Below are 24,498 nucleotides of genomic sequence, written 5' to 3' on the forward strand. Positions count from 1 at the left end.
TCATGAAATGTTGTCACAAACTACTGTCCCTTTATCACAGCCTTGAGGAAGCACAAGCCACAGCTTTGCTGTTCTTGTTCTGAACTAGCTGCCCAAAAGAAATCAGCCACTGGCTTTCATGAGAAGTACTTCACACGAACCACAATGAGACAGTGGAAATGTTTTGTCATGTTTAAGGCTCTGTTGTTAAGAATAATCATCCTTAAATAAATCAATTTCATGTCTTAAAGACAGGAAGGTATTTTTTCTATGTTCTCTTGATTTGTACATGATCTGTACGAAACTGGATGTACAAGAGCCACTGTGAAACCCTTTGTGCCAGGAAGAACACTCAGCATCTTTACAGACTATGCCACTTCTTTGGAAATGAAAATAATCAGCAGTGCAACTGGAATATAGTTTATCTTACTTAACACTTACATTTCCTCTTTAAACACTTTCCACAGATGAGACAGTAGCACTGTCTCATCTTCCTGCTAAAGGGAGGAGGAACAGAGGGTGATAAGGATTCTCACCAGACACAGCCACTCGCTGGTTTCACAGCAGCTCAGTGCCTGTAGCAGTTCTCATCAGAAGGGGCTGCCTTAGAGCTAGGAGGAGAAATGCATTTAGACCTTGATTTCCCCAGCTGCAGCAGCATTCCTCTTTCAGGTCAGAGTTCTGCCATCCTGCTTCAGTCAGCATTTACAGTTCTGGTCACCAGAGCTTTGCTGGTAACTTTGCCACCTGCCTGGGAGGGGATGCACAGAGGAACTGAGAGCACATCGACCACTTGCTGTGTAACAGCTGCTGGGGGGAAGAACAGAGTGGAGAAAATACTGTCCTAATCAGTTTTAGCTTCTAGAAAAGAACCCAGAACTGACAAGTAAAGGACAGCATGTTTGCCAGAAAGGTAAACTCAGTCAAGCCTTTCCAAATACAGGTGATGCACAGCACCTCCAGTTATTCTGACTGACCCTCTGAGGACCCTACTCTGGATTAGAAGAATTACCAGAACCTAACAAAACTCTCTCCAACATAGGAATTGAAGCATCCTCCCTTTTACAGCATATCTAAGCCTAGGTTCTACCCTGCAACACATTCCCTTTGTAGTTACTCATTAACATGACCTCTTGGTGCATGTAATTAATTAATTAAAATATGGCAGGATGAGGAAGTGACTCTGTGTTCAGTCCAGCTACTGCTCTAGATTAGCAACAGGCTAAAATCCAGTACTCTATCAGTAACAGCACAGATTTTTCAAGGGGCCTGAGTCTTTTTCAATTAATCTGAACTCTTTCAAGTTCAGATTAATTAATCATAGTAAGTAATAATGAGAAGTTTGAAAAAAAAAAAAAAAGGCAGAAGTGGTTAGGTTTTGGATTGTTTTTAATCAAGTACAATGGAATCCCTAGAGAGGAAGACACACATTACTAAAACTTCCACACATTTGTAAAACTCAAGTTTATTTTTTCCAGTGGGCAGTTCAAAGTAACCCTTTCCCTCCAAAGTTCCTGCTCCTTCCTTGTTGGATCACTAAAAGGCTGTGGCCAACATCAAACTGCAATGAATCTGAAGGTGTGAAAGAGAAACCCCATTGCTACCAGGTACCTCTGTCACTTTATTTTTTAAAGCCATCAGACTTGTAGGAAAAGGACTTGATAACTGTAGTTCTCTTTTTGGATTAGCAGTAACAATTTAATCTCACTGAAAGATAAGGTACCATTTAAGGATTTCTCAATTAAACTATTTTTTAATAGCAAGTTACTAGATAACCATTAACGAAGAATCAAGAGTTTCAATTAAGAGAACAGTTAGCTCTAGTCTTCAGCAGGAATTTGCATCTTTGTACCTCAAGCATTATAGAGAATTTATTTTTTAAGTTAAGATCTGCTAACTTCTTCCTTTAAATTTCCAAGGCTTAAAATATGAGTTTGAAATCCTTGCTTGATGACATGCACACCAAACTTTCAGTTTTTGCTTTTTAGCATAACAGCCTTCAAGAGACAATTATGACCTCGTACACAGGGCAGAACCACCTTTATCTCGAGATGACCTTCAGCAGAATTTACTCCTGAGAAATTTTTGATAGGGTTCAGGAGCAGTGATTTTGCACTACAGCTGATGAAACTGGGTAATTCAAATTCAAAGACTCCCAAGTTAAACTGACTTTCTCGAGATAAGGCAGTAGTGCCATCCCAGCTGGACCTCTGGATCTAAGTCATCCAGAGACACATATCCAGAAATATCAGAGCTACCTGCCTAGGCTTGTATGGGATGAACCACATAGTTTATTGCTCAAAATAGAAGAGATATGCACCAGTTCTTTAATCACTGACTTCTATTTTCTTTCTCAGAAATTTCTTGTCACATTGTTGACTTAGGGTAGAAACAGAAGTCTTGGATCTTCCCTTTCCCCAAATTTAAGGGCACACCAGAATACACTCTCTAAACAAAACTAGCTCCTAACTCTCAATAAAGTTTTTCTTTCCAACACAGGTGCAAGAACACTAAAAGTAGTCAATATTAATTTAATACAAAAAAGCAATTATGATTTACAAATATTAAAATTCCCTTTGTCTATCCTGGCTAGTCACACTCTGGAGTCTCCTTCTGAAAGCCTTCAGAGGCTTGAATGAAAAACTAAACATCCTTATTTTGTTAAGCATCTCTTCCAGTAAAAAGCCACCTGTTCACTATATGGTTATGAAAATATTTTTATATTACACTAGTCACACAAATCAGCAGGGTCGGGCTGTACAGTATTTTACACAGATAAAGTGCATTAAACAAAGAATGCCATCCAGTGCAAATTGAAACTGTTTTCCTGAAATCACAACATAGGAAGCGAGGCGAGGCTCCCTCCGCGCTATCCAATCAAAGGATCATCGTCATCGCTCTGTAACTGGAGCCGGGCAAAGGGCCGGGAGGGAGCCACTCTGTTCTTGGAGATGATGATGATGCAGGTAAAAGTGCTGAGGACCATGAAAACCCCGATGACGATCCCGATGGCCTCAGGGACACTGATGCACCACTGGTCAGCCAGCAGGCACTTGGTGTTGGCGAAGGTGCCGTTGTGCGGCCGCGGGGCGAGCCCCAGCACGTGGCACATCATGGGGTAGATGTCCACGTTGTCCAGGCGGCCGTGGCTGGAGCCGCGCCGGAAAGCGGGACCGCGCGCGGCCAGGAAGGGGTGCATGCTGGGCAGGGCGTTGTCGTAGCCGTGGTCCCCCACTGCAGTGGGGCAGAGCACACAGTTACTGTCACAGCCTCTGCTGCAGAGCCACTGCTCCCCTCCCCATCTCCCCCACCCCCAAAGCACGTGTGCTAACCAAAGGTTAATGCACTACATAAAAGCAGTTGTTGGATCAACCATATGGGGAAGCCAGAGTTCCTTCCCTCTTCCCCCAAACCCCACAAGTCTTTTTCCATACTGGCCTGTCCCCATGGCTCTCCTCCTATTAACCTCTTTTCCTTTCAGTGCTTAACATTTCCAGTGTTCCCCTTGCCATTCTTCATGCCAAAGATGAAAAGGGGGTTGCCATTCCACAATGACTCACAGTAGGAGAGAATGCAAATTTTTACTCCTCCTCCTTTTACTAGATTTTGGAAAGTCATCTCTCCTTGCAGAGTGCACTTATTAAAAATCAGGCACCTTTCCCTTGATAGTGTTCCGTTTGAACACATTAAATACCCTCAATTCATGCTTATCAGATAAAGTACTTCAGCTGAAGGGATACCCAGAGAGTCAAAACCAAAAGACAAAGGATCACTGTGCCTCTGGCAGGCTCACAGCAAAACCTTTGTGGCTATAAGGTCAGGGGAATTGCACATGTGGTAGATTTTTAAGATGGACTATAAATAGCTGAAGAGCAGCTATTGTCAAATTTCCTAATAGCATTCCTGAAAAACCTGTCCAAGGTGCCAGAAGTCTCTCACAGCACAGTATTTGAGTAGACTGCATTTGAATCAATTTCTTAGTAACAGTGGAGGAATATCCCTGAGAACTGTTTCCTTGGGTGCATCCCTGAAGCTTCTGATGCAAAACATCCAGATTCCAACTGATTATGTCACACTCACCACTTCAGTGAGCTTTCACTAGCCTTTTTTCATGTTTTCCACCATTTTGTTTGTTACCACATCTTGTTTGTTTTGACTCATGTTTCTAGATTGTTTTCCCTGCCTTTTACTACTTGTTTGTTCTGAACAGAGCTACTCCAAGTTCCCTCTCCAATTAAGTTCCTAGTTTTTCACCTCTGAAGTAGGATTCTGGTATGTGGAGTTACTGGTACACTTGGCAATCACTCTGCTGCCACTTTGTCCACGAAGACAATAAACCTTAAACCGGATTTTAGGCTAAAGCCTCCCCTGCCTGATTCTGGGAAGCCTTCACAAATAAAACTGATTTGAAATGAGATTTACTTTAACTGATACAATGCTGTTCCTTATAAATATTCGCTTACTAACTATTTTTAGGTACATGAAATTGAATCTAAGCAGAAACAAGAAAAAGAGAACTCTGATCAGAGAACACCTTTGCTACGTGTTGCCAAATTGAAGATAATTGTAGCAAATCCATGCAGAAATTAAAATATAAATGCATCCTGCATTAAAAGCAGTACTTCTGTACAAATAATGAAAAAACCTGAACTCAATTCTGCAAAGGGCAGACAGTAAGATCAGCCCACTGGGTGTAACCAGGCTTTTACACCACTCAACACCCTGTGTCTAACAGCAGTTGTACAGGGAAGTATCCAGGAGGGATATCCCTGACCTACCAACCAGCTCGAGCTGTTGGCTGTTCAGGAACTTGCCAGAAGTTGGTACTTTTGTATTCAATTTCTATTAATGGATTTTCCTACCAAGAATCTGTCCAATCACTTTCTGAACACACATATACATACACACACTGAGCCTTCATCTGCAACCAGAATTACAGGTTGAATTTTCATACTATTAAAACAAGGAAATCTATCTGGAAATTCTTCTTTGAGAGTCACTTTCATGTGACTGTTGCATTTTTTCTGTAAATTATCCACGCCTCTTGCCTGCCAAAAAAAAAAAAACCCTGCGTGTGGAACACCTGGAAATATACACACACATACAAAAACATATATATGTATGTGTAATTCGACATTCTAGCAGGAAGAAAGTGCACAGCTTAGCAAGACACTGAGAAGTGACACCTGTTGAGTTTTGTCTTTCAAACATGCTGCTGTGTTCCTACTATTTTTAGTATTTCCTGCCATTTATTTTCATTCCCTAGAACATGTACTGTAACATTAAGTGTGTGTTGCAGGCTTTGATTTATGCACCCCTACATATGTATTTTATATACAATAAAAACCACACTCCAGGGAAAGCTTGAGACAGCCTGCTAACCTGCCTAAGATAACTCAGACTATTAAGTCAAACATGACAAAGTGTTTTAGCCAACAGAATATTCCCCATCACCTCCTCATCTGTTAAACACTCCAGGCTCAGGCTGAGAATGTTCTAGAAAATGCTGCACTATTCCTAAACCTGCACTATTCCTCTACCTGCACAGTGCCAGGACTTCCCTTGCTAAATGAGAACCATCCTGCAGCTGGCTGGAACAGAAACAAGGCAGTTTACCCACACAAACCACAGAGGAACACACACTTACACTTGGAGAGGGACTCGTTCTGTACAATTGTCCAGCCTTCATCTGCAACCAGAATTATGGGCTGGATTCTCTTGTGATGGCGATAATGGAATCTGTCTGGAATTTCTTCTTTCAGATAAACCTTCATGTGACTGCTGCAATTTTTGAGTAAGTTATATACATCTTCTTTGTCTGCCAAGGAAAATATTGCACATGAAACAGCTGGAAATTAACTCCTGCTTACTACAATTATCTGTCATTAAACCCAAGATCCATTATTTCAAAGTAATTATTTTTTAAAAAACACATAGAAAAGGATTTTTTTCATGACCCTTATGAAATGTTGCAATGGTTGAGGTGAATTTCAAAATTTGTTTTAATTTTAAATCAGACACCTCCCAGATGTGGGTTTGGACCTACAACTCAACTTACCATCTAGGCTTGAAGGGCAAAATTCAGGCAGAGAACTCAAGAGAAAGTTCGCTTTCAAAGAACTCAATCATCCCCTCAACCCCTCAAGCAGTCACTATTTTATCCAATGCGGTAATTTTTTTTTTTTTTTTTACTGTAGGAATCACTTTGTTCATTAGTCTGGCCACAGAGAGGCCAGCAATGTCATGATTTCAGACATGCCTGCTGGGGACTACTCCAAGACAAAAATGGAATTCATGGTATAAAATCTTAGGTTTCACTCCCAAAAACAGAAATGGTAAAATGATCAAAGTTCGGACTAGATTCTTGGAAATTTACACAATGATGTTTTTAACTCTGAATAAACACATGGGTTTATTTCATGCTCACTGTGAATCACAGCTGCATAGACTAAGTGAGCAGGCAAACTAAGTACCTACCTACTTTCTCAACCACCTGTAGCAGGGTGATCCTTATCAGTCACAGCAATTTGACAAGAAACTCTCCTTGTCCCACTGATTGCCAAAACAAACTTCCAAATAAAAATAAATCATCATTCTTTAGCTTACTCCTCATGTCAAAGTTTTGCAACATGAGCTCCATAAGTTTTGCAAAAGATTAGAACAGTCTAGCATACTCTGCACTTTTTAGAGGCAAGATAAGCAAGACTTAATTCTCAGTACATGCCTTAAAAAATAACCAAAGCCACACATACTCTGCCTTGGCAGCACTGCAGCAACAGGAGTCCTGTCTATCAGGGTGTAGTAATTGCGCCCGAGGCATTCATCCAGGACAATCAGCCTCTCTGCAGAACAGGAGGCCATTCCATGGTCACTTGTTATTATGACATTTACAGTGTCCCACAGGCCCGATGCCTTCAGTTTGTTCATAAGGAAACCAACATGTTTATCCACTTCTTCCAGCACTCTGTGCATGTTCTTGGTGTCGCCTGGGCCGTACTTGTGCCCGCTTGCATCCGGTTCTTCCCAGTAGAGCACAGCAAAATTGACCACTGGGTCAGAGCTGTTCAGCCACTCCACAATTCTCTCCACTCTCTCCTCAAACGTCACAGAGAAGTTGTATTTCATAAAGAAATGAGGGGTCATGTCATTGATTTTTACATCACTACCGGGCCACATTGCAGCAGCACTTGCTCCCTTTCCCTGCTGTTGATTTGTTACCCAAATTGGAACTGCATCATTCCACCAGAAGGGATCTGAATCGTTGAACTGTGAAAAATTTTTCTTGGCATCTGCATCATACATGTCATTAGCCACAATGCCATGGCTTTCCTCATATAAACCTGTCACTATGGTGTAATGGTTTGGGAAGGTCTTGGTGATAAAAACATTCATGACTTCTTTTACAAGCACACCATCCTCAATGAACTCCTGGAGATGAGGAAGTTTGTAGGTTTCCAAGTAATCAGCCCTGAAGCCATCAAAGGACACGAGGAGCAACTTGGGTACCGAGTCACCAGCTGAGCAAGCACAACAAAGGAGGATTCCAGCAAAACATAACATCAACATCGAGCTCATTGTGGAGACTTTGAAGTGCTTCCAGCAGGTAATCAGATGCACCTGAAAAATTTAAACAGACAAGGCATGTAACCAGAACAATTCTACTGTGACCAGTTTAACTAGCTATACATTATATACATCTTCCTTCCAGGGGGTAATTTCAAAACACCCAGTCTAAACAACCACTCAAGTCAACAGTGGATTTCCCTACTGACTTCAGAGGTTTCTTACATATTGTCACAGTTTTTCATATATTAAAACAAATGTGCAGTGAGATTTTTTTCCACTGAAGACTAAATTAAAGGAAGAATTGTTTTCTTTTGATCAGTTACTCCATTGTTGTGTGTGTCCTATTCCAATTCTCCATTCCATGACAGAAAATCAGTATTTTTCCTTATGTTCAAGCACAGGCACAAGCACTTGAACAGCTCCAGACCCACATTTAAGAGTCCTCTGCAGCCCTAAATTCTTATTACACATCAGTGTTCATGTCAGAAGCCTTTTTCCTACTATAATTGTAGTTTTCCTTTTTCATCTCAGTTTTCCTTTTATGGTTTCCACCCTGCAGATTTGCTGGAAGACTTTTCAGCCTTTCAACAGTCCCATTTACTCACTGCTCATTCCATACACAGAACTGCCAGGAGTAGCTTCTCCTTTCCTTCTAATCTGCTCTACATCTACCATAACAGCATTTAAACCTGTCCTTCTTATACCACACTTTTCTCTCTATAAAAAAAACCCCAAAATTAATAGCCTTAGCTCTGAGGTAAGTATTTCTCAGCAAGGAATTAATGATTATGAGTGCCAGGTACAATCTGTAAGCTTTGACCCTCCCTTAATGTATTACGTGTGACTTAAGCACTTTGTTTAGGAAGCTACAGAACGATGCTCTCAGTCTTTAAAAAAGAGGAAGTGAAGCTCCAGGTTTCACAAAACCTTCTGCAATGTTGTCAGGCAGTGTATTTGCTTCTCAAGAAGAGCCCCGTTCCAGTAATTTTTCCATTTATATTTCTTTTATCCTTTATCTTCCTTTATGTGCAAACAAACTGTGATTCTAGGAGGCACAGCAGCTGCCTTCCCAACATTTTTAACATCAACCCTTTCCTGCAAACTCCTTAAAACGGCAGGTTTATTTTCAAGGCGTAAGGCGCTTTAATGTTAGCTGCAGCTTTAACAGTGACGGGAATTCAAAGCACGGGAAGCCACCACCCGCCCCACTCTCCAACAATTAAATTGCCTGCAGAAGATACAAAAGTTACAAGGATTGTCAAAAACAGCATTAAGGCATCTCTGAGCACCGAGGAGTTGGAGGACACGCGCCTTTTAAAGAAGAAAAAGGAGAAAAGAAACGGGAAGCGCAACGCGGCGGCGAGATCCCCCCTTCGATGCTGTCAGGTGCTTCAAAAGCACAGCCAGAGTTTTCCACAGCGCAGCAAGAGGCAAAGCCGCAGCGTGTTTTTATACACGAGTGGCATGTTCCAACCAAAAATTAACTCTGCCCCAGGCAAACCCAGCAAAGCAACCCAGCTGTGAAATACCACCTGCCCCCGAACCTCCCGGCCAGGTTTTGGAGTCGCTCGGCTCGGTCAGAACGGAGGTTATCCCGCCTGCAAAGCGCACACACGCGGCACCGCCGACCAACCGGGCGCTCCGGGTCGGTTTCCCCCGCGCCTGTCCCTCACCCGCACTCAGACCGGGCTCACCGTCCCCACGGCCTCCCGCGGCGGGACAGCCCGGTCCCCGCCGGGGCCCCACCGTGAGGTCCCGCTCCGGCTCTGCTCGGGCCGGGACGCGCGGGCGGCACCGGAGGTGACCCGGGGCAGCGGGGGTGGGGGTTCAGCGCCTGCGCACCCGCCGCCCGCGCAGCCCCAACCGGCAACTGACAGGCCTTGAGGGGGGGCGCGGGAGCTCGTCGGTGAGGGCGGCCTCCGCCCGCTGTGATTGGTTGCGGGCCCGCTGGCGGGAGATCCGATTGGCTGCGGCGCGGGGGGCTGGGATGAACAGGGTGGGGGGGGCGGGAAGTGAGGGGTTGTGAGGAGGCCGTGAGGGCTGCGATAGGAGTACGGGGGCAGTGGAGAACTTCCAGTGTCCCAGGGTCATTTAGATGGAAAAGAGCTCTGAGATTATCGAGTTTAACCTCTGGCCGATCACCACTTTGTCAGCTAGACCATGTCTCTCAGTGCCGCGTGTAGTCTTTTCTTAAACACCTCCAGGGACGGTGACTCCACCGCTTCCCTCGTCAGCCCATTCTAATGTCTAACTGTTGGAGTACCCATTTTGTGAAGTAATTATTCTTAATGTCCAACTAAAAACCTGCCGTGGTGCAGCTTGAGACTTATGACCTCTTGTCCTGTCCTTGTTCCCTGGGGGCAGAACCCGACCCCACCTGGCTGTCCCCCCTTGTCAGGGAGCTGTGCAGAGCCAGAATATCCCCCCTGAGCCTCCTTTTCTCCAGGCTGAGCCCCTTTCCCAGCTCCCTCAGCTGCTCCTCATCAAACCTGTGCTCCAGACCCTTCCCCAGCTCCGTTCCCTTCCCTGGACACGCTCCAGCCCCTCAATGTCCTTCCTGAACTGAGGGGCCAGAACTGCACACAGCCCTGGAGGTGACCTCAGCCATGCCCAGCACAGGGGACAGTCACTGCCCTGGCCCTGCTGCCACACACCGGGATGAAGGAGGCAGCGCTGAGGGCAGCCATGGCGGCTGTGGGATGAAGCCCTCCCGAGCAGAGCAATGCGGTGTTTCTGGGGAGCTCAGGGGTTTGTCAGGGATGTGTTGTACCCCGGACCGGGATGCAGCTCACTTTAGGGCTGTTTGCTGGGCTTCCCATTGTTGCAGAAGGGCACCGTGAGGTGAGGCAGCGATGGGACACGTCCTGGGGAGTGTCCCTGTGTTTTCCCAGCACGCCCATAACCTGCCTCCTGCCTCCTCTGCAGGTGCCCGGCAGCCCCAGGCTGTCACCTCTTCGAGGCAGAGGTGCTTGTCAGCACGACTCCTCCATGACTCCATCTCCCTTTTGGTCATCCAGCTCTGTAAGCTGGCTGTTCATATTCTTTCACGAACATCACCTTTTTGTGGTCTCTTATGGGGAAAAAAAAAAAAAAAAATTGTTTACCCTAAAACTCAGAATACAGGCAGGAGATGGTCAGGTGTTGCTGAATGTACTCTGGGTGCCACTGCAGCAGTATGTGCTACAATGAGTTGAGATTTGTTTTGGGTCCTGGTGTAAGTTTGCTTCATAAATTAAGGCAAATAGTTTACATTCCCATGGTTTTCCTTTTTATTATGAGAAGGGATTAGTAATTCTGTAAAACCTGTCAAGTTACTGGTGCTGAAAAACAATGAGACCAGCCCTGTCTAAACAGAGAAATGAAGCATCCTTTAATAGCACAGAGCACAAATCATCACTATTTTAAATTTCATCCTAAAAACTGAGAAAAAGACATGCTTATGGCTTCATGACTGATTGAAATGGATCTGAATTTCATTCTGTGTACCCTGCTAGATGTTTATTCTGCAGGCGGTGTAGATTTCAGCTTGTATCTTCCTAATGGCTTTCACATATGTATGAGTTAGGCAGGTTTTGCTACCTGTGTGTGCCAGCTGTGGAGTGGCTCTAAAATGTACTACAATAGGCTGAACAAAGAGACACACCCCTGATTCACCTTGATTTCCATAAATGCAGCAGGTGTGGCAAAACACAGGCCTGTAAAAGAGGGGAAAAAAAAAACAAACATCTCCAGCTACTCAGGTGTTATGTGTCAAGTTCAAGTCAAGGTCCTTGTGTTTTTTTTTTTTTTCTGAGTCTCTTTTTGATTACACAAATTCAGCTTTGTAAGTATACACATGGCAGCTGATCATGTGGAGGAGGGATACATCCTTTATAAATTACTTTGTTGTATTGCCTTAAAAATATTGTTTACACAGAGTGAACTAGAGGTCCAGGTGCAATATTTTGACCAATTTCATTAAGTTACAATTGAGTTCTTGTTAAAAACTTTATGTACAGATGCAGACAACTTTTAAGCACTGAGGCTCTTTTGCCAGCCTACTTTTGCAGCATACTCACTCAGCTACTCAGTCCTGAAAGGTGTGAGTAATCTCTTGTTTACCCTTGCCCACATGCTTTGAAAACCATTTGCAGTGTTCACTTATTCACGAGCCCAGCCTAATGTGTTGTGCCCAGTTTGACACATCATACAGGCAGCACACCGCAGCAGCCCTGAACTCTGAGCTGGTCTAGCCAATATCTATCTAATGTGTTTAATACAGCTCTTGGTTCCATTTACAGTGTTTGCCTACAAGAAATGATGAGTTACATGTATACTTACATCAAGAGGAGTAAAACTGAGCACTACTGAGATGTTTGTCTTTCTTCACCTTGATCTCTCTGTTGTATTTTAGCCCACATTTGCCTTTAGAAGCTGCAGTTCTAAGCACTGCATGCTGCCAAAGCTGTCCAGATTTACTGCAAGAGTACACTTGAGAATGTGCAGCTCAAAAAAACATTAGTCAATGCCAGGAAGAAAAGAGCAGGCAACCTCAAAATATTCTCAGGGATTGCTAGGTTTAGTACAATGCTTAGATGAGAAAACATACCCTCTTGTTGGCAGTGTTGTAGAGGTGAAACAACTGAATTTATTTGTATTAATTAAATTTGGGATTAAACTTGGACTAATTTAATTTGGATTGTTCAGCCTGGAGAAGAGAAGGCTTAGGGGTGGCCTAACTGTGGCCCTCCAGCACCTGAAGGGTGCCTACAAGAAAGATGGAGAGGGACTTTTTACAAGAGCATGGAGTGACAAGACAAGAGGGAGTGGCTTCAAACTGAAAGAGAGTAAGATTAGATTGGGTATTAGGAAAAAAAAGTCTTTCTTGTGAGGGTGGTGAGGCCCTGGCACAGGTTGTCCAGAGAAGCTGTGGGTGCCCCATTCCTGGAATTGTCCAAGGTCAGGTTGGAGGGGGCTTGTAGCAACATGGGCATAGTGGAAGATGTCCCTGCCCTGTATTGCACACTTTCTTGAACAAGAAATATTTCCTGTACTTCCAATTTTATTTTTAATTTTATCCATGTGATGGAGACCTCTGTCACCATTTTCCCATTTTTGCTCAGTAGTTTTTTTAATCTGTCATTTAACCTGTTATTTACTGTGTTTTGATGCGTCTTTATAAAACTGAGATAAAAATAGATGTTTCACGAAACCATAAAAAGAGCTGGGTAAGTAACAGCTGTTAAACTTTATTAGACCTTAAGCTTTTAGTGCCCATTTAATCCAAAGCATTGCTTGTATGGAGGCTATAAAGAAAAAGGGCTCTTAACCTTTCTGTTTCTCAAACTATGTGGAAGGAGATCCCTAAGGCTGTAGGACAGGGTGATACAGAGGACTGTAGTGTCTCTGCCTTCTTTATTTCAGTTACCAGAGCCTCCACTGCAAACAGGCTTGAAACTGGGTTGCTGAGCTTTTCAAGGGTGCTTGGTTTCAGAGATAAACAAGGTTGTTGAAATTATGCCAGATTTTAAAGGCAAACAAAAATGTTTTTCTTGGAGCAGTTAGGCAGATAAAATGCTGGCATTTCTTAGGCTCTCAGGTATTCCAATGGAGTTTCTAAACATGGATTTAAAAACAAAATCAAGTAGAGTTTTACAAAATTAGCAGGAAGACCAAAAATAAAGGGCTTTGAAACATCTAAATTCGGAACAATTAGGTGTTGCAGCAGGTAAAGCAGGTTTTCAAATGTATGTTCACAATGACTCCTGGTATTTTTAACAACTAAAAGCTATTGATAAAATGAGAATTGAGTGTCCTGTGCAAAGTGACTTTCTATTGTTTGTCTGGTTCCAAGTGGAGAAATGTCTGTCATATGCAGAGCAAAATTTATGGGTGTGTTTGCTTTAAATATGCCTTTTATACAGCCAGCAGCCAAGGAAATCTGGGTGAAGGTGAATCACCATTACTACAGTGGGGTCCTGGATTTGTGAACCAGCCCCTCAAGACTGCAGAATCCAGATCACTTTTATCAGAACAACAGATGGATTTCTGGATGCCTGCTTCAAGGATGTGCTGACTCCTGTGTGAAATGTGTCATCCTGAACATTTACCAAACCACTGTCTTCTGAAATAATTCTTTGGTGTGTTTGTTTTCCTTACTGCAGTACAAATAGAATACAGATAAAGGAACAAAATGTGGGATAAAGTCTTGTCCTTGTGCTGTTTAGTGCAGGATTGGCAGTGGATAGAGGATTACTGTTGATGAACTGTGTAGAGATGAGGTGCTGCTAGCAACACAAGTAAAAGCTGAGACTGGAAATAGTGCAGGAGTTTGTTTGTGGTTGATTTCCTCCAGGTGTTGAGTGCAGCCAGGAGTGAAAACAAAGTGGTATGAATTTATTGCAAGTCCCTTCTAGTATATCTGTAAACCATGACCAGTCTGTCTCCTAGAGCTCACAGTGTAGTTTTGATAATGTCCTTGAACTACATGTTGCAAAGCTTTGGATATTTTGAATATTTATGAAGGAAAAAAGTTGTTGGGTTTTGGTGGTTTTTTTTCTTTTTTTAAATGGTTTTTTGTTTGTTTGTTTGTTGTGTTGGTGTTGGTGTAAAACCAACATCCTGAATGGCCAGGAAAATTCATTATTTTCATTGAGTGCACTTAAGTGCAAATGAAGCATCCTGTGGGATGCTAAGATCTGTCAGTTTTTGAGGGACAGTAAACTTTGTTTACCATCATTCAGTTTTCAGGTTCAGGTGTTTCCAAGAACTCTGAGTGTTTTAACCATTTGGGATTTTTTTTTCATCTCTTTGTCTGGAAAAAGGTACTTTAGAGCAAGCAACTGAAGGGCCTTAATTTCTTTAGTTTATGAGGCTCTTAGCTTAAATTGTGCAAGTATCTTCACTGAGAACAAATAAAACCGAAGGACTCTTTTATTAAACCATTAAAATTATAGGAATATCCAACTGGAAATTACCAGAGAAACTCCTGTAAAAGCAGGTTGCTATTTCTAAACAGGGCTGTGAACCACTGAAGCTATTTGCAGCACTGATGGATGAGTTGAAGTTTACAATATTATGGAATGTCTAAAATATGTGCAAATTATTTCTTAAGTAAAGGTGTACCCAGGTAGAAGTCTTGGGAATCCATACTAAACAGTGTAATGTGGGGTTTTGCCTCTGATATTAATCTCTGAGAATATGTGAGGTATTCTCTTTAGGAATGTGATATTCATGTTACTCTTCATTCTTCCCACCCTTCTCTTCCACTCTGGAGGTGAGGGATAACTGATAGCAATGCAGGAATTTGTTTACAAGTCAGTCTTCTACTTGTCATTTTAAAATAAGTGCAAGGTGGAGGTGCTGATTTCTGTTGGGGTTTCAGGGTGAGCTGCTGAAGTTTCAGTAGTAGCTTCAGCAGCCTGAGTGTGCCATTACCCTTATCCTTCAGATAAATCAAGTTGCTCTAAGCAAACAACTTAAATACCAGTAAATGTCTCTGTATGTTTGAGCTGCTGAACTGAGCTTTGTGTGTCTCTGCAGAGTGAGCCAGGCAGTGATCTGGGTTCCTAGCCTCAGTTTTGATGTCCATTTGTGGGCTTCTAAATGTAGATGTATGCCTTGCTTTCTAAACAGACACATCTATTGTAGGGAGCTCTGATAACTGGGCTGTATTAAAGACCATCTTCATTCTCCTTTTGATATAATTATTTCCATCTTTTTTCTATGATGTACTTTGAGATTCTCATCACTGCCCACTGGACTGTAGAAAGAATCAGTGATTTCCTTATTCCAGGTGCTGAACACTAACAAAACTGTAACTTGTGTCTAAGTATGCTAAGTGGACTTGTAGTCATGTTGATTCTGGTATGTCTTCCTTTAAAAAGATTAAAGTTGAAGCAGAATCAGAAATTCAGTCATAAAGTAAAAAACAAGCTTCTCTTGAAAATAAGGAGTTCTATAGCTCATGTTCTTTGTCCTTTCATGAACTTTCCTGCTGATGTTTTTTGTGCTTCTTTGTGTTTCTGCAGAGCCACTGACCAGCGTTCCCAATGGCTCACATGGATCCAGATGGTCAGTGACACAACCTGGATTGCAGAGTTAGCAGAAGAAGGTATTGTGTTACTAACTTCCACATTAACTCAACACCTTCTAGATTTGGGAGCAGAGGAATTTAGGGAATGGATGAAAATGGTGATCTCTGTTTTGTAATCTTGCACTCTCATGTCTTTAGGGTGGGACTGTTACTCAGCGGGCTTTAGTTGTGCTGAGACCTTTTTTTTTGCTTTCCTGCCCCATACAACCTCTTCCCTCTCACTTCTGTACAGGAGAGAAGTCCCATTTCACTGGACACTTAATGATACTTTTCATTGCTCTTGGAGGGTGGCAGAGGAAAGAACTTGGAAAACTCACAATAAAGAAACCCACATCATGTAATTTATTTTTAAATTACACTCACCTTGTGCTCTTACTCCTTGTTTTACTTGTGATATTTTAAACCCTCCAGCAGGTGCTGCTGCATCCTGCAAATGTTGTCTTGGTGGAGGGAAAAAAAAAAAGGCATGGACTGGACTACAACTGGACTTTGTTCTTTGTTTTGTGTCATGCATATTTCTATGTTCTTTTTTTTCCCCTCAAACTGTTTGCCAGGCAAGTTATTAAGGAGAGAGTTTTTATGATCCCAGCGAGTTTAATCCTGCAAGCACTCTGCAAGAAGGGGTTGAAGATCAGTGGGAGTTGCTGATCAAAGTCATGCTGAGAGCAAGCTGAACAGACCCAGGCAGAAATACGTTTGTCTTTCTACAAAATATGAAGAAATCCAAGTGTTTTCTTAGAAGTGAAAAGTAGTCCTAAAATAAGTTGAATTTATAAAACTTACCAGCTGTTTTATTGTTTTCTGAAGTTTCTGGAAATTCAATAATTTAAGTTCATGATTTTAAATCGGTCTTATCATTAACCTTGGTCTTGAGTGCTAGAAGTTGCAAGACAGATTACACAGCACACATTTCAGGATCTCTGAGTTAGGATTTCCAGGATTTAGTGAGGAATTGTGGCTGAGTTCCATACAGCTAATGTAAAGAGATGTGCTTTGTCCTGTTTGGTGATGGACCACTTGTGTCAGGCAGGAATGTGGGGGTAATAAGAGTTGAAATTAGGCCTTGGTAATGGGTAATGTATCCTTGAAGTCCTTGAGTTGCAGCAGGCCAGAAATGCCCTCGTGAGCTAAGAGATGTCATTGATCTCTGATACTTACCTGCATCTTTGTACTGTACAATCACAGCAATTAAACTTGGTTGTGACCATGATCTTAGCACTATTCTGGTTATCTAGGAGCCCTAAGTTTAAGTAAGATGAAATATTGCTTTGTTTTTGATATTTAACTTTAGTAGTACTCTAAACTTCTTAACATAAGAGTAATGTCAGTTAACTAGAGTCATAAATCCCAGGCAGGCTGCACCTGCTATCCTACGCTGTGGAACAGCTTGTGTTCCCTTCTTGTTCTGCCTGGAATGGCTTGAATTACCATCTTTCTCTTTCACTTCTCTTCTTTATTTCTTTAAGAAATATAACCTGGCTGTGGCAGTTACCACTCAGGAAGTTACAAGAATGGGTCAGGAGGAAAACACCTTCATTTTCCTTTTAACTCAACTCCAAAAGATTAAATATAATTAGTTTATAAGAATTCATGTAATAATCTATGTAATCCAGATGCAGTAAACATGGAGATCAAAAGTCTTTAGTCAATAAGGCTTGAAGTTCTCATGACTTTAATAGATTGGTGACTTTATAATAATCTGATAACTGCAGGTTTGGATCTTCCAGAAGTTTCAGCTCTGTTGAATTCAGTTGCTCTGGAATGTGTATCTGTCTCTATAAGGGCAGTTAATTCTTTGCTAAAGCTGGCAGTATTCACCCACTTTAGGTTCTGTGCAGTTTGGAGTGTCTGTCCGTTCATTAGAGAAAAGGAACTGCATACACAAGGTGGCAAACTAGATTTCTACAGTGTATGTCTTAGAACATGGAGATACATAACTGAAATGTGTTTATAATTAATTTATGCATTATATATATGTAATAATGATTAATACTTCTTCATTGTTTTCTTTTCCTATTCCCAGGGCAGCTCATGAGAGCTTTTACAGTTTTGGCCCTAGTTTATAGATCAGAGGAGGACAATGATAAATGTGAAATGTGTGGCCCCCAAAGTGAATGAGAGGCAATGTTGGAAAGAGGTAAAATTTACCTCTTTCTTTATATTTTTTTGTAGTTTCTTCATAAATGATCTTCAGTTGTTGATGATTTTGTAAGTAACCACTAAAATGTTGTAGATGATTGCTTGTATTATTGAGGCAGCTTTGCCTTGCTTTTCCTTGAAGTTTTTGTGAAAAAACTCACTCAGATTTTGTGAAAATATGAGTGAGTGGGCAAAGTCTGCATTTCTACCTCTTTACTTAGATAAGATTTTCAGTAGAACTATTTTCGACTTCCTATGTAAGAATACTGATTTTTTTACTGTAGCTTTCTAGTACTGATAGGTTCTTCAGCTGGTTTTTGCTATACTTATCCAGGCAACATCTGGAGGAACAGCTGATTACAGCTCCTGAGATACAGTTCCCAGGAGTCAGATCAACAAAGGGGTTAAAAGTGAGACAGCCTTTTACTTCGGTGGAAGTGCAGTTGTTGATTCAAGGCTCTCAGTAAATGATTGTTGGAGATCTGCCATGTGTAGCTGAGCATTCAGAAAGTACACCACAGACCCTGCTTCCTCCTGAGGAGCCTTGTCTGTCAACATCTCACTTTAATTGTAATCTGTAAGGTACCAGCAGGCAGGCAAAGCTCACCAGCCAGCAGCCATGGAAGATCCAATCTTCACTGACATCAATCAAAATGCTAACGACACCACTGTCTCTGAGGTTTCAGATTCTGAGGAAAATAAAGGGGGTGATCTTTTTGATCACGTCCATGAAGATTCAGCATCCCCTTTTTCCATCACTAATACCCCAGAAAACATGGAAGGTAGTAAGGAGAACTCAGAAGATAGCTGTAATAATTCTGTGGCCTCTCAGCATGGAAGTGATGGAGAAGATGATTCTTCATCTCACCATGGTGCTGAAGAAGACTACCCACAGCAGCAGATGGATCTGATGAGCCCAGCTCTGGAAGATAAAGATGTAGAGGGCACAATGTTTGAGAGCAACCTGCATTTTCCTTCAGATTTCCAGTTTCGTCAGAGACAGAGCACTTTTACCAACTCTTCAACTTCCCTGAAGTTTCCCCTTAACAGTAACTTTGGAGAAACAAACAACTTTCAGGAAGATTTTGAGATTTCTGTTTTTGTAAAGGTAAGAACCTGGGTGCTCCTAAGCATACCAGACTTTTAAACCCCAAATTAATATGTGTTTCCTCCAAATCAGTGAAACACAGCTACCCACTGCTTTGCTTCCAACTCTGCTGCAGCGAGCCAATCTCTTCATTACCTCTTGCATCTTTAAGCAGAGAAAGAGGTGATTTGTGTTGTGTGGAAGTGCCTGGGATTTCTTCATTCAAGTGGAAGTAGGGTGCAGGTATTCTGATTGTTGCTGCAATTCATTTATTCTGGGAAATCTCTCTGCTGTTACAGCTAGGCTGCTACTACTTAGTTGGGCTAGTTCAGCTACCCCTGCACTTCACTATCTAGTAGCTGAGAGCTCAGAAGTAATAGCTGTGAATGCTATGAAGAAAACTGAATATATTGTTTAAATAATGCTCATCCCTGAAAGAAGTTCTTCTTTCTTTCAATATATAGATTTAGGTATTTCTGTGACAATTTAAACATGTATTGTCATTAATTTCCAATTAGGTATAAATTACTGAGAGGGCTTTCACACCTTCTGTCGCCTTATAAAGGATTACTTAGGCTTCAAAACTGTAAACACCTGTGTTCTTGAATAAACACTATGATTCCCTTCATAAACACACTTGTATTTTACCTTTCTCAACATTTATTAGGCTGAAACATAGGCCAGACAGTTCCTTCTTTTTAACTATATAAAAATGTTCAAGAACTTGTGTACCTTGAATGGAACACTATACCATGATTATAATGTTCTGTTATTTCAAGAGAAGCCTCATGCAATTTGTCAGTTTTCAACATAAATAATATAATCAAAATCTGTTTCTCAGTTACATGGGGGCTTTGGAAGCTGGAGAAGAGATTTTGTCACAACACATAATGAAAAGTGTTTTCAGCAGTCATTATTTGGTTAAATGACTCCCTGAAACAGCACCTGTCCTATTTCTGTTACTGGATCATGGTCATTACTAAAAATATTTTGGCTATATGGTCCAAGTAAGAGCTGTGACGTTAGTTCTATTTTACACTTCTGCATGTAGTCCCGTGTTAAAAGTTGCAGCAATTGAGTACATTTTGTTAGTTAGCAACTACATGGTGTTAGCAACCTGTACTTGGGCTTTAAAATAATCTGTCTACTTTCCTTTTTCTTTCACATTCCTCTTGTTTCAAAATAATGTCTTCTTTTTCTATGGATAAAATAAGAAATGTGTGCAGATGTTCTCATTCAAGCAGAGTTGTTTGGGTTAATTTGAAAAAGTGAGAAGAGAGGTATTTTGAATGGAGGTGTCAAGGGACAAGGTCTGAGGAAGTCCTTTTCCTTGCTTTTGTTGTGCAGAGTAGTTGATTATCCCATAAAGGTTCTTATCAGCTACTCCAGAGGGAAAGGCAAACTGTGCTCTCTTCACTTTGGAAACGTGACTGCCTGGTGTCTTTGAGATGTCCTTGAGCCCCAAGATGTCCCTACCTGGCTGAAAGGTTGAGACATGAGGCTCTCAGGTGATCCATGCTGTGCCCAGTGGGCAGAGCACTGAGTACTGCTGGGTAGGTGACTGAACTTCTGTTACACTGTTTTACTCCTTGAGAACATGATGATGCTTAGTTTTTGGCTTTTTGATTTTCTATCTTTCTGGTATCAAGGTAATAAAGCAGTAACTCCATGGAGTGCAGATCCAGCTTTGCTCTCTTTAACTATCTAGATAGCAAAAGTCAGCCTGTAAAATGGAAGGTCACAGAATAATATATAACAAGAGTAGTTAAATCTCTGAGGTCTGTGGCTTCTGGCACATGGAACAAATATCTCAGTTGTGTCAATAAATATTACTCATAGATGGTTCCCTTCTCACATGGTCTCTAGTCCACCTGAGGCCAGTGTTGCTCTGAAATTGGGTTCATCTGGGTTTGCACTTTTCTGCACACACTAACAGTGACAGCAGGACCTGGTGCTGTAGGACAATAGTGATCATGACAGTTCTGCCACTATTTATGCCTCCCTTTGCTTGTGGACCTAATAAATCTCTGTGAATGACTGGAAACATGAGTGTCAGAAGACTGAACACCACAAAAAGTGGGAAGATTAAATGGTATCTAATTCACAGTGCAGCTGGATGGATAATGTTTACAGTAGTCCATTCCTTAGAAACAAAGAAAATGTTTACATTACTTTAACTTATTTTTCACTGATTATCAATGCTTGGTAACTATGTCATGTCAGTGGGCTATTTCAGGATGTGCCATAAGGTAAAAAAGGAATTCCCTGTGCCTTTAACAGCAGAATGCAGCATGTAACAACATGAATCTGTTTGTGTGAATCCAGCACGTCCAGGCTTGTCACAGCCACCTTAATGCCTTTTCAATAACTCTGTAATTTATTCATACAAAAGCCTTTGCAATTTGAACAGAAATATGACTGGCACACAGGCTGTGTTACTGAGTGCACAGGACAGCCTGACCCAATCACAGCTCCAAGGTCCAGCCCTCTCACCTGTACACTGTATTTTCCCATTGAGCAGGATCTTTGTTCTGAAGGTTTGGGTTTCTTTGAAAATTTTAACTTTTTTGTTTTCCTGAACCTTAAGTTGTTATTTAAACACCAGTCCTCCAATATTCTTTTCAGAAGAAAATTATTGCCTTTCTGGTTTTTTTTTGATGACCTGAGACTGACTGCAGATTATAGCCTCTCTGTACTCATTTGTACCATAGGAACATGGCTCCCAAAAGGAGGAAGGTAATTCTTTACCCTAAGCAATAAACACCTTGTGTTAGGCAGAAATACCAATGTTATACTCTGGTTTAGCATCATCAGCCTGCACCTGTTGGATCACTGCACTGGAGTAAGAGTTATGGATGCTGGAGAGCATCTCTTGTCCAACTCCTTCCTCAGAGCAGGATCACCTACTACAGCTTGCTCAGGGTCATGTTTGGTTTTCAATATTTCCAAAGATGAAGAAACCACAACTTCTCTGTGCAACCATTCTAATATCCTACCCTTAATGGTAAAACAATGTTTTAAATGGAATTCTGTGTATCTAAATTTGTGCCTCCTGTCCTTTTAGTGGATACCAGTGCTTATATTTAAGAATCAGAACCTATGCATTTAGCTGTTTCTGTTTGTAATTATGGTACCCTTCTGTAAAATTTCACTAAGTTGGGAGCTGGAAAATAAAGGACATTTTTGTTTTTCCAACAAGATGTTTCCCACTCCCTCATTTGAAGTGCTGAGTCCTGCACTTGGGTCACAACAACTGCAGTGCTACAGGCTGTGAGAAGAGTGGTTGGAAAGCTGGAAAAGAACCTGGGGGTGCTGGTGACAGCAGCTGAACCTGAGCCAGCTGTGCCCAGGTGGGCAAGAAGGCCAAAGGCACCTGGGCTGTGCCAGCCATGGTGTGGCAGCAGGGCCAGGGCAGTGACTGTCCCCTGTGCTGGGCATGGCTGAGGTCACACCTCAAATCCTGGGCTCATTTCTGGGCCCTTCATGGCAAAAAATAAATTGAGGGGCTGGAGCATGTCCAGAGAAGGGAGCAGAGCTGGGGAAGGGTCTGGAGCACAGGTCTGATGAGGAGCAGCTGAGGGAGCTGGGGGGCTCTTGCTTTCCAAACTCCCTGAAAGGAGGGTGGGGCCAAGTAGGGGTTGGTCTCTGTTCCCACTTAATGAGTGACAGGATGAGAGAAAATTCTTCCAGTTGTGCCAGTGGAGGTTTAGGTTGGATATTAGGAATTTTTTTTTTTTTTTCATGGAGAGGGTTGTCAGGTACTGGAACAGGTTGCTCAGGGAAGTGGAGTCACCATCCCTGGGCATCCAAAAACATGTGGATGTGGCACTTGAGGACCTGGTTTAATGGTTAACATGGTAGTGGTGCTGGTTGACAGTTGGACTTGATCTTAAATGTCTTTTCAAACCTTACCAATTCTGTGACTCTGAAGTTCTCTGATTTCCAAGTCAGGAAAGTCGGAGGACTCCAACTTGGTGGCACAACTAACTCTGTGCTAGTTTCCTACTGACTCCCCAAGCTGAGCTGAGCTGTTGTGAAAGACAGACCATGTTCCTCACAGGGACAGTGAGACTCATTGTGTCACTGGGAAAATCACACTTCTTCCTAATGTTTTCTCTTGTTTATCTTCTTGCTTTTCTCTTGTTTTATGAAGCATTCTGGTATCTGTTGAGAAAATTCTGTTTAGGAATATGTATTAATTGGTCAGAATATGAAGTCACAGGACAAATGTAACTTTAAGTATGTATAATTTGAAGAGAGCAGAACCACATGGATGTCCAGTCAGAAGTTAGTGGTTAAACTGATTTTGCTGAGCAGAACTGAGCATTTCTTACTACACTCATAATCTACAGAGGAAAACAGCTGTATTTGGGCTGTTAGATATTTATAAGCATAACTGGGTGTCCAGATACCTCCTAGCAATGGAAACCAGTTTGTCTTCTGATTGACTCCAATACAGCACATGAGGCTGGTGTTCAGCCATAACTTCTGCACAAAGGTTTGCAGGTAGAAAGGTAAATTCAGACTGAAGCCAGGTGTCAGCTGTAACTGTCCATATGTACACAAAATTATAGGAGTTTGTCTTTTTATAACATTTTAGCCTGTAAAAATATTATAAATCTAAATAATAAATCTAATGGAAGTAAGCAACTATTATTTTGGTCTCTTTTTATAACATTTTAGCCTGTAAAAATATTATAAATAATAAATCTAATGGAAGTAAGAAACTATTATTTTGGTCCTAATAATAAGCTTAGAAAAAGGTTGAGTGATTCATAATCCACCTTTTAAATAGTGTTAACTGAGCAACCTGAGAAAGGAAAAGATCCAAGAACTATTTTCAGAATCTTCCAGTCTTGGCAGATTTACAGACCAAGATGCTGAAGTTGACATGTACACAGCAGGAAATGACTCATGGGGAGCCAATATCCTAACGTGATACCTGTTTTGATAATTAAAATGAAATGGTTGTTTATTCCTGCAAATAGCTTGAGATAGGTTACAAGTACAATTAAGCATAGAAAGACAATTTTGGAATACCAAGTGATGTGTCCTGCTCTCAGTCTTATCTAGACTCTCCTAACAGATGCTTCTTTGGGAACATTCAGTGATGCCCATTCAGCACCTACACCAATTAGTCTCTGTCAATGCTTAATTATTGTCCTGAGACAATATTTTCCTTTAGTAAAATTCTATGGCTCTGAATTATGCTATTTTTCTTTTTAATAGACAAGACCTTTATGTATAGAGAAGGTACAAATCAAATTTCATTCAGTCTTTGCTTTCTTGAACTAAACAAGTCCTTCAGCTTGCCTTCAAGTTTGAGTGATCACTTCTACAGGTTGAGTGGTTTGGTGTGTTGTGATTTTTTTTGTTTTGTTTTGGGGTTTTTTTTGTGGTTTTTTTTTTTTGTTTGTTTGTTTGGTTTTTTTTTTGTTTTGTTTTAGGGGTCATTTATGACCTTTTCCAGTCTTTCTCCAGTTAATTTATATAATTCTTGGGCTCCAGTTTGGCGGTACAGATAGTGCAAATAGCAGTGCTAATAAAAATTACTACAGCAAGCACCTCTTTAATTCATCATTTATCCAACTTTCTAGTCAGAACACTTTATTTGCTCTATTTTAATGTATTTTTGAATCCTTTAATATTTATA

General features: G+C 41.5%; 1 protein-coding gene across 4 annotated transcripts; it reads right to left on the reverse strand.

Moving 5' to 3' along the window:
* Positions 1–1,350: 1,350 nt before the first annotated feature.
* Positions 1,351–9,411, reverse strand: ENPP4 (ectonucleotide pyrophosphatase/phosphodiesterase 4). 4 transcript variants are annotated; one of them, XM_041480887.1, is made up of 4 exons: positions 9,240–9,411; positions 6,732–7,596; positions 5,627–5,797; positions 1,351–3,213 (listed from the first exon to the last, which is right to left on the reverse strand). In XM_041480887.1, the coding sequence occupies exons 2-4, from the start codon at positions 7,552–7,554 to the stop codon at positions 2,849–2,851; spliced, it is 1,359 nt and encodes a 452-aa protein (XP_041336821.1). In that variant the 5' UTR covers positions 7,555–7,596; positions 9,240–9,411; the 3' UTR covers positions 1,351–2,848. The 4 variants fall into 4 exon arrangements, with proteins under 4 accessions (XP_041336821.1, XP_041336823.1, XP_041336824.1 ...); XM_041480889.1 differs by having other exon boundaries at positions 9,219–9,411; XM_041480890.1 differs by having other exon boundaries at positions 9,090–9,411.
* Between the last annotated feature and the right edge of the window lie 15,087 nt (positions 9,412–24,498).

Source organism: Pyrgilauda ruficollis, unplaced genomic scaffold (assembly GCF_017590135.1).
Source record: "Pyrgilauda ruficollis isolate IOZ18807 unplaced genomic scaffold, ASM1759013v1 scaffold54, whole genome shotgun sequence".
Classification (NCBI taxonomy): Eukaryota; Metazoa; Chordata; class Aves; order Passeriformes; family Passeridae; genus Pyrgilauda; species Pyrgilauda ruficollis.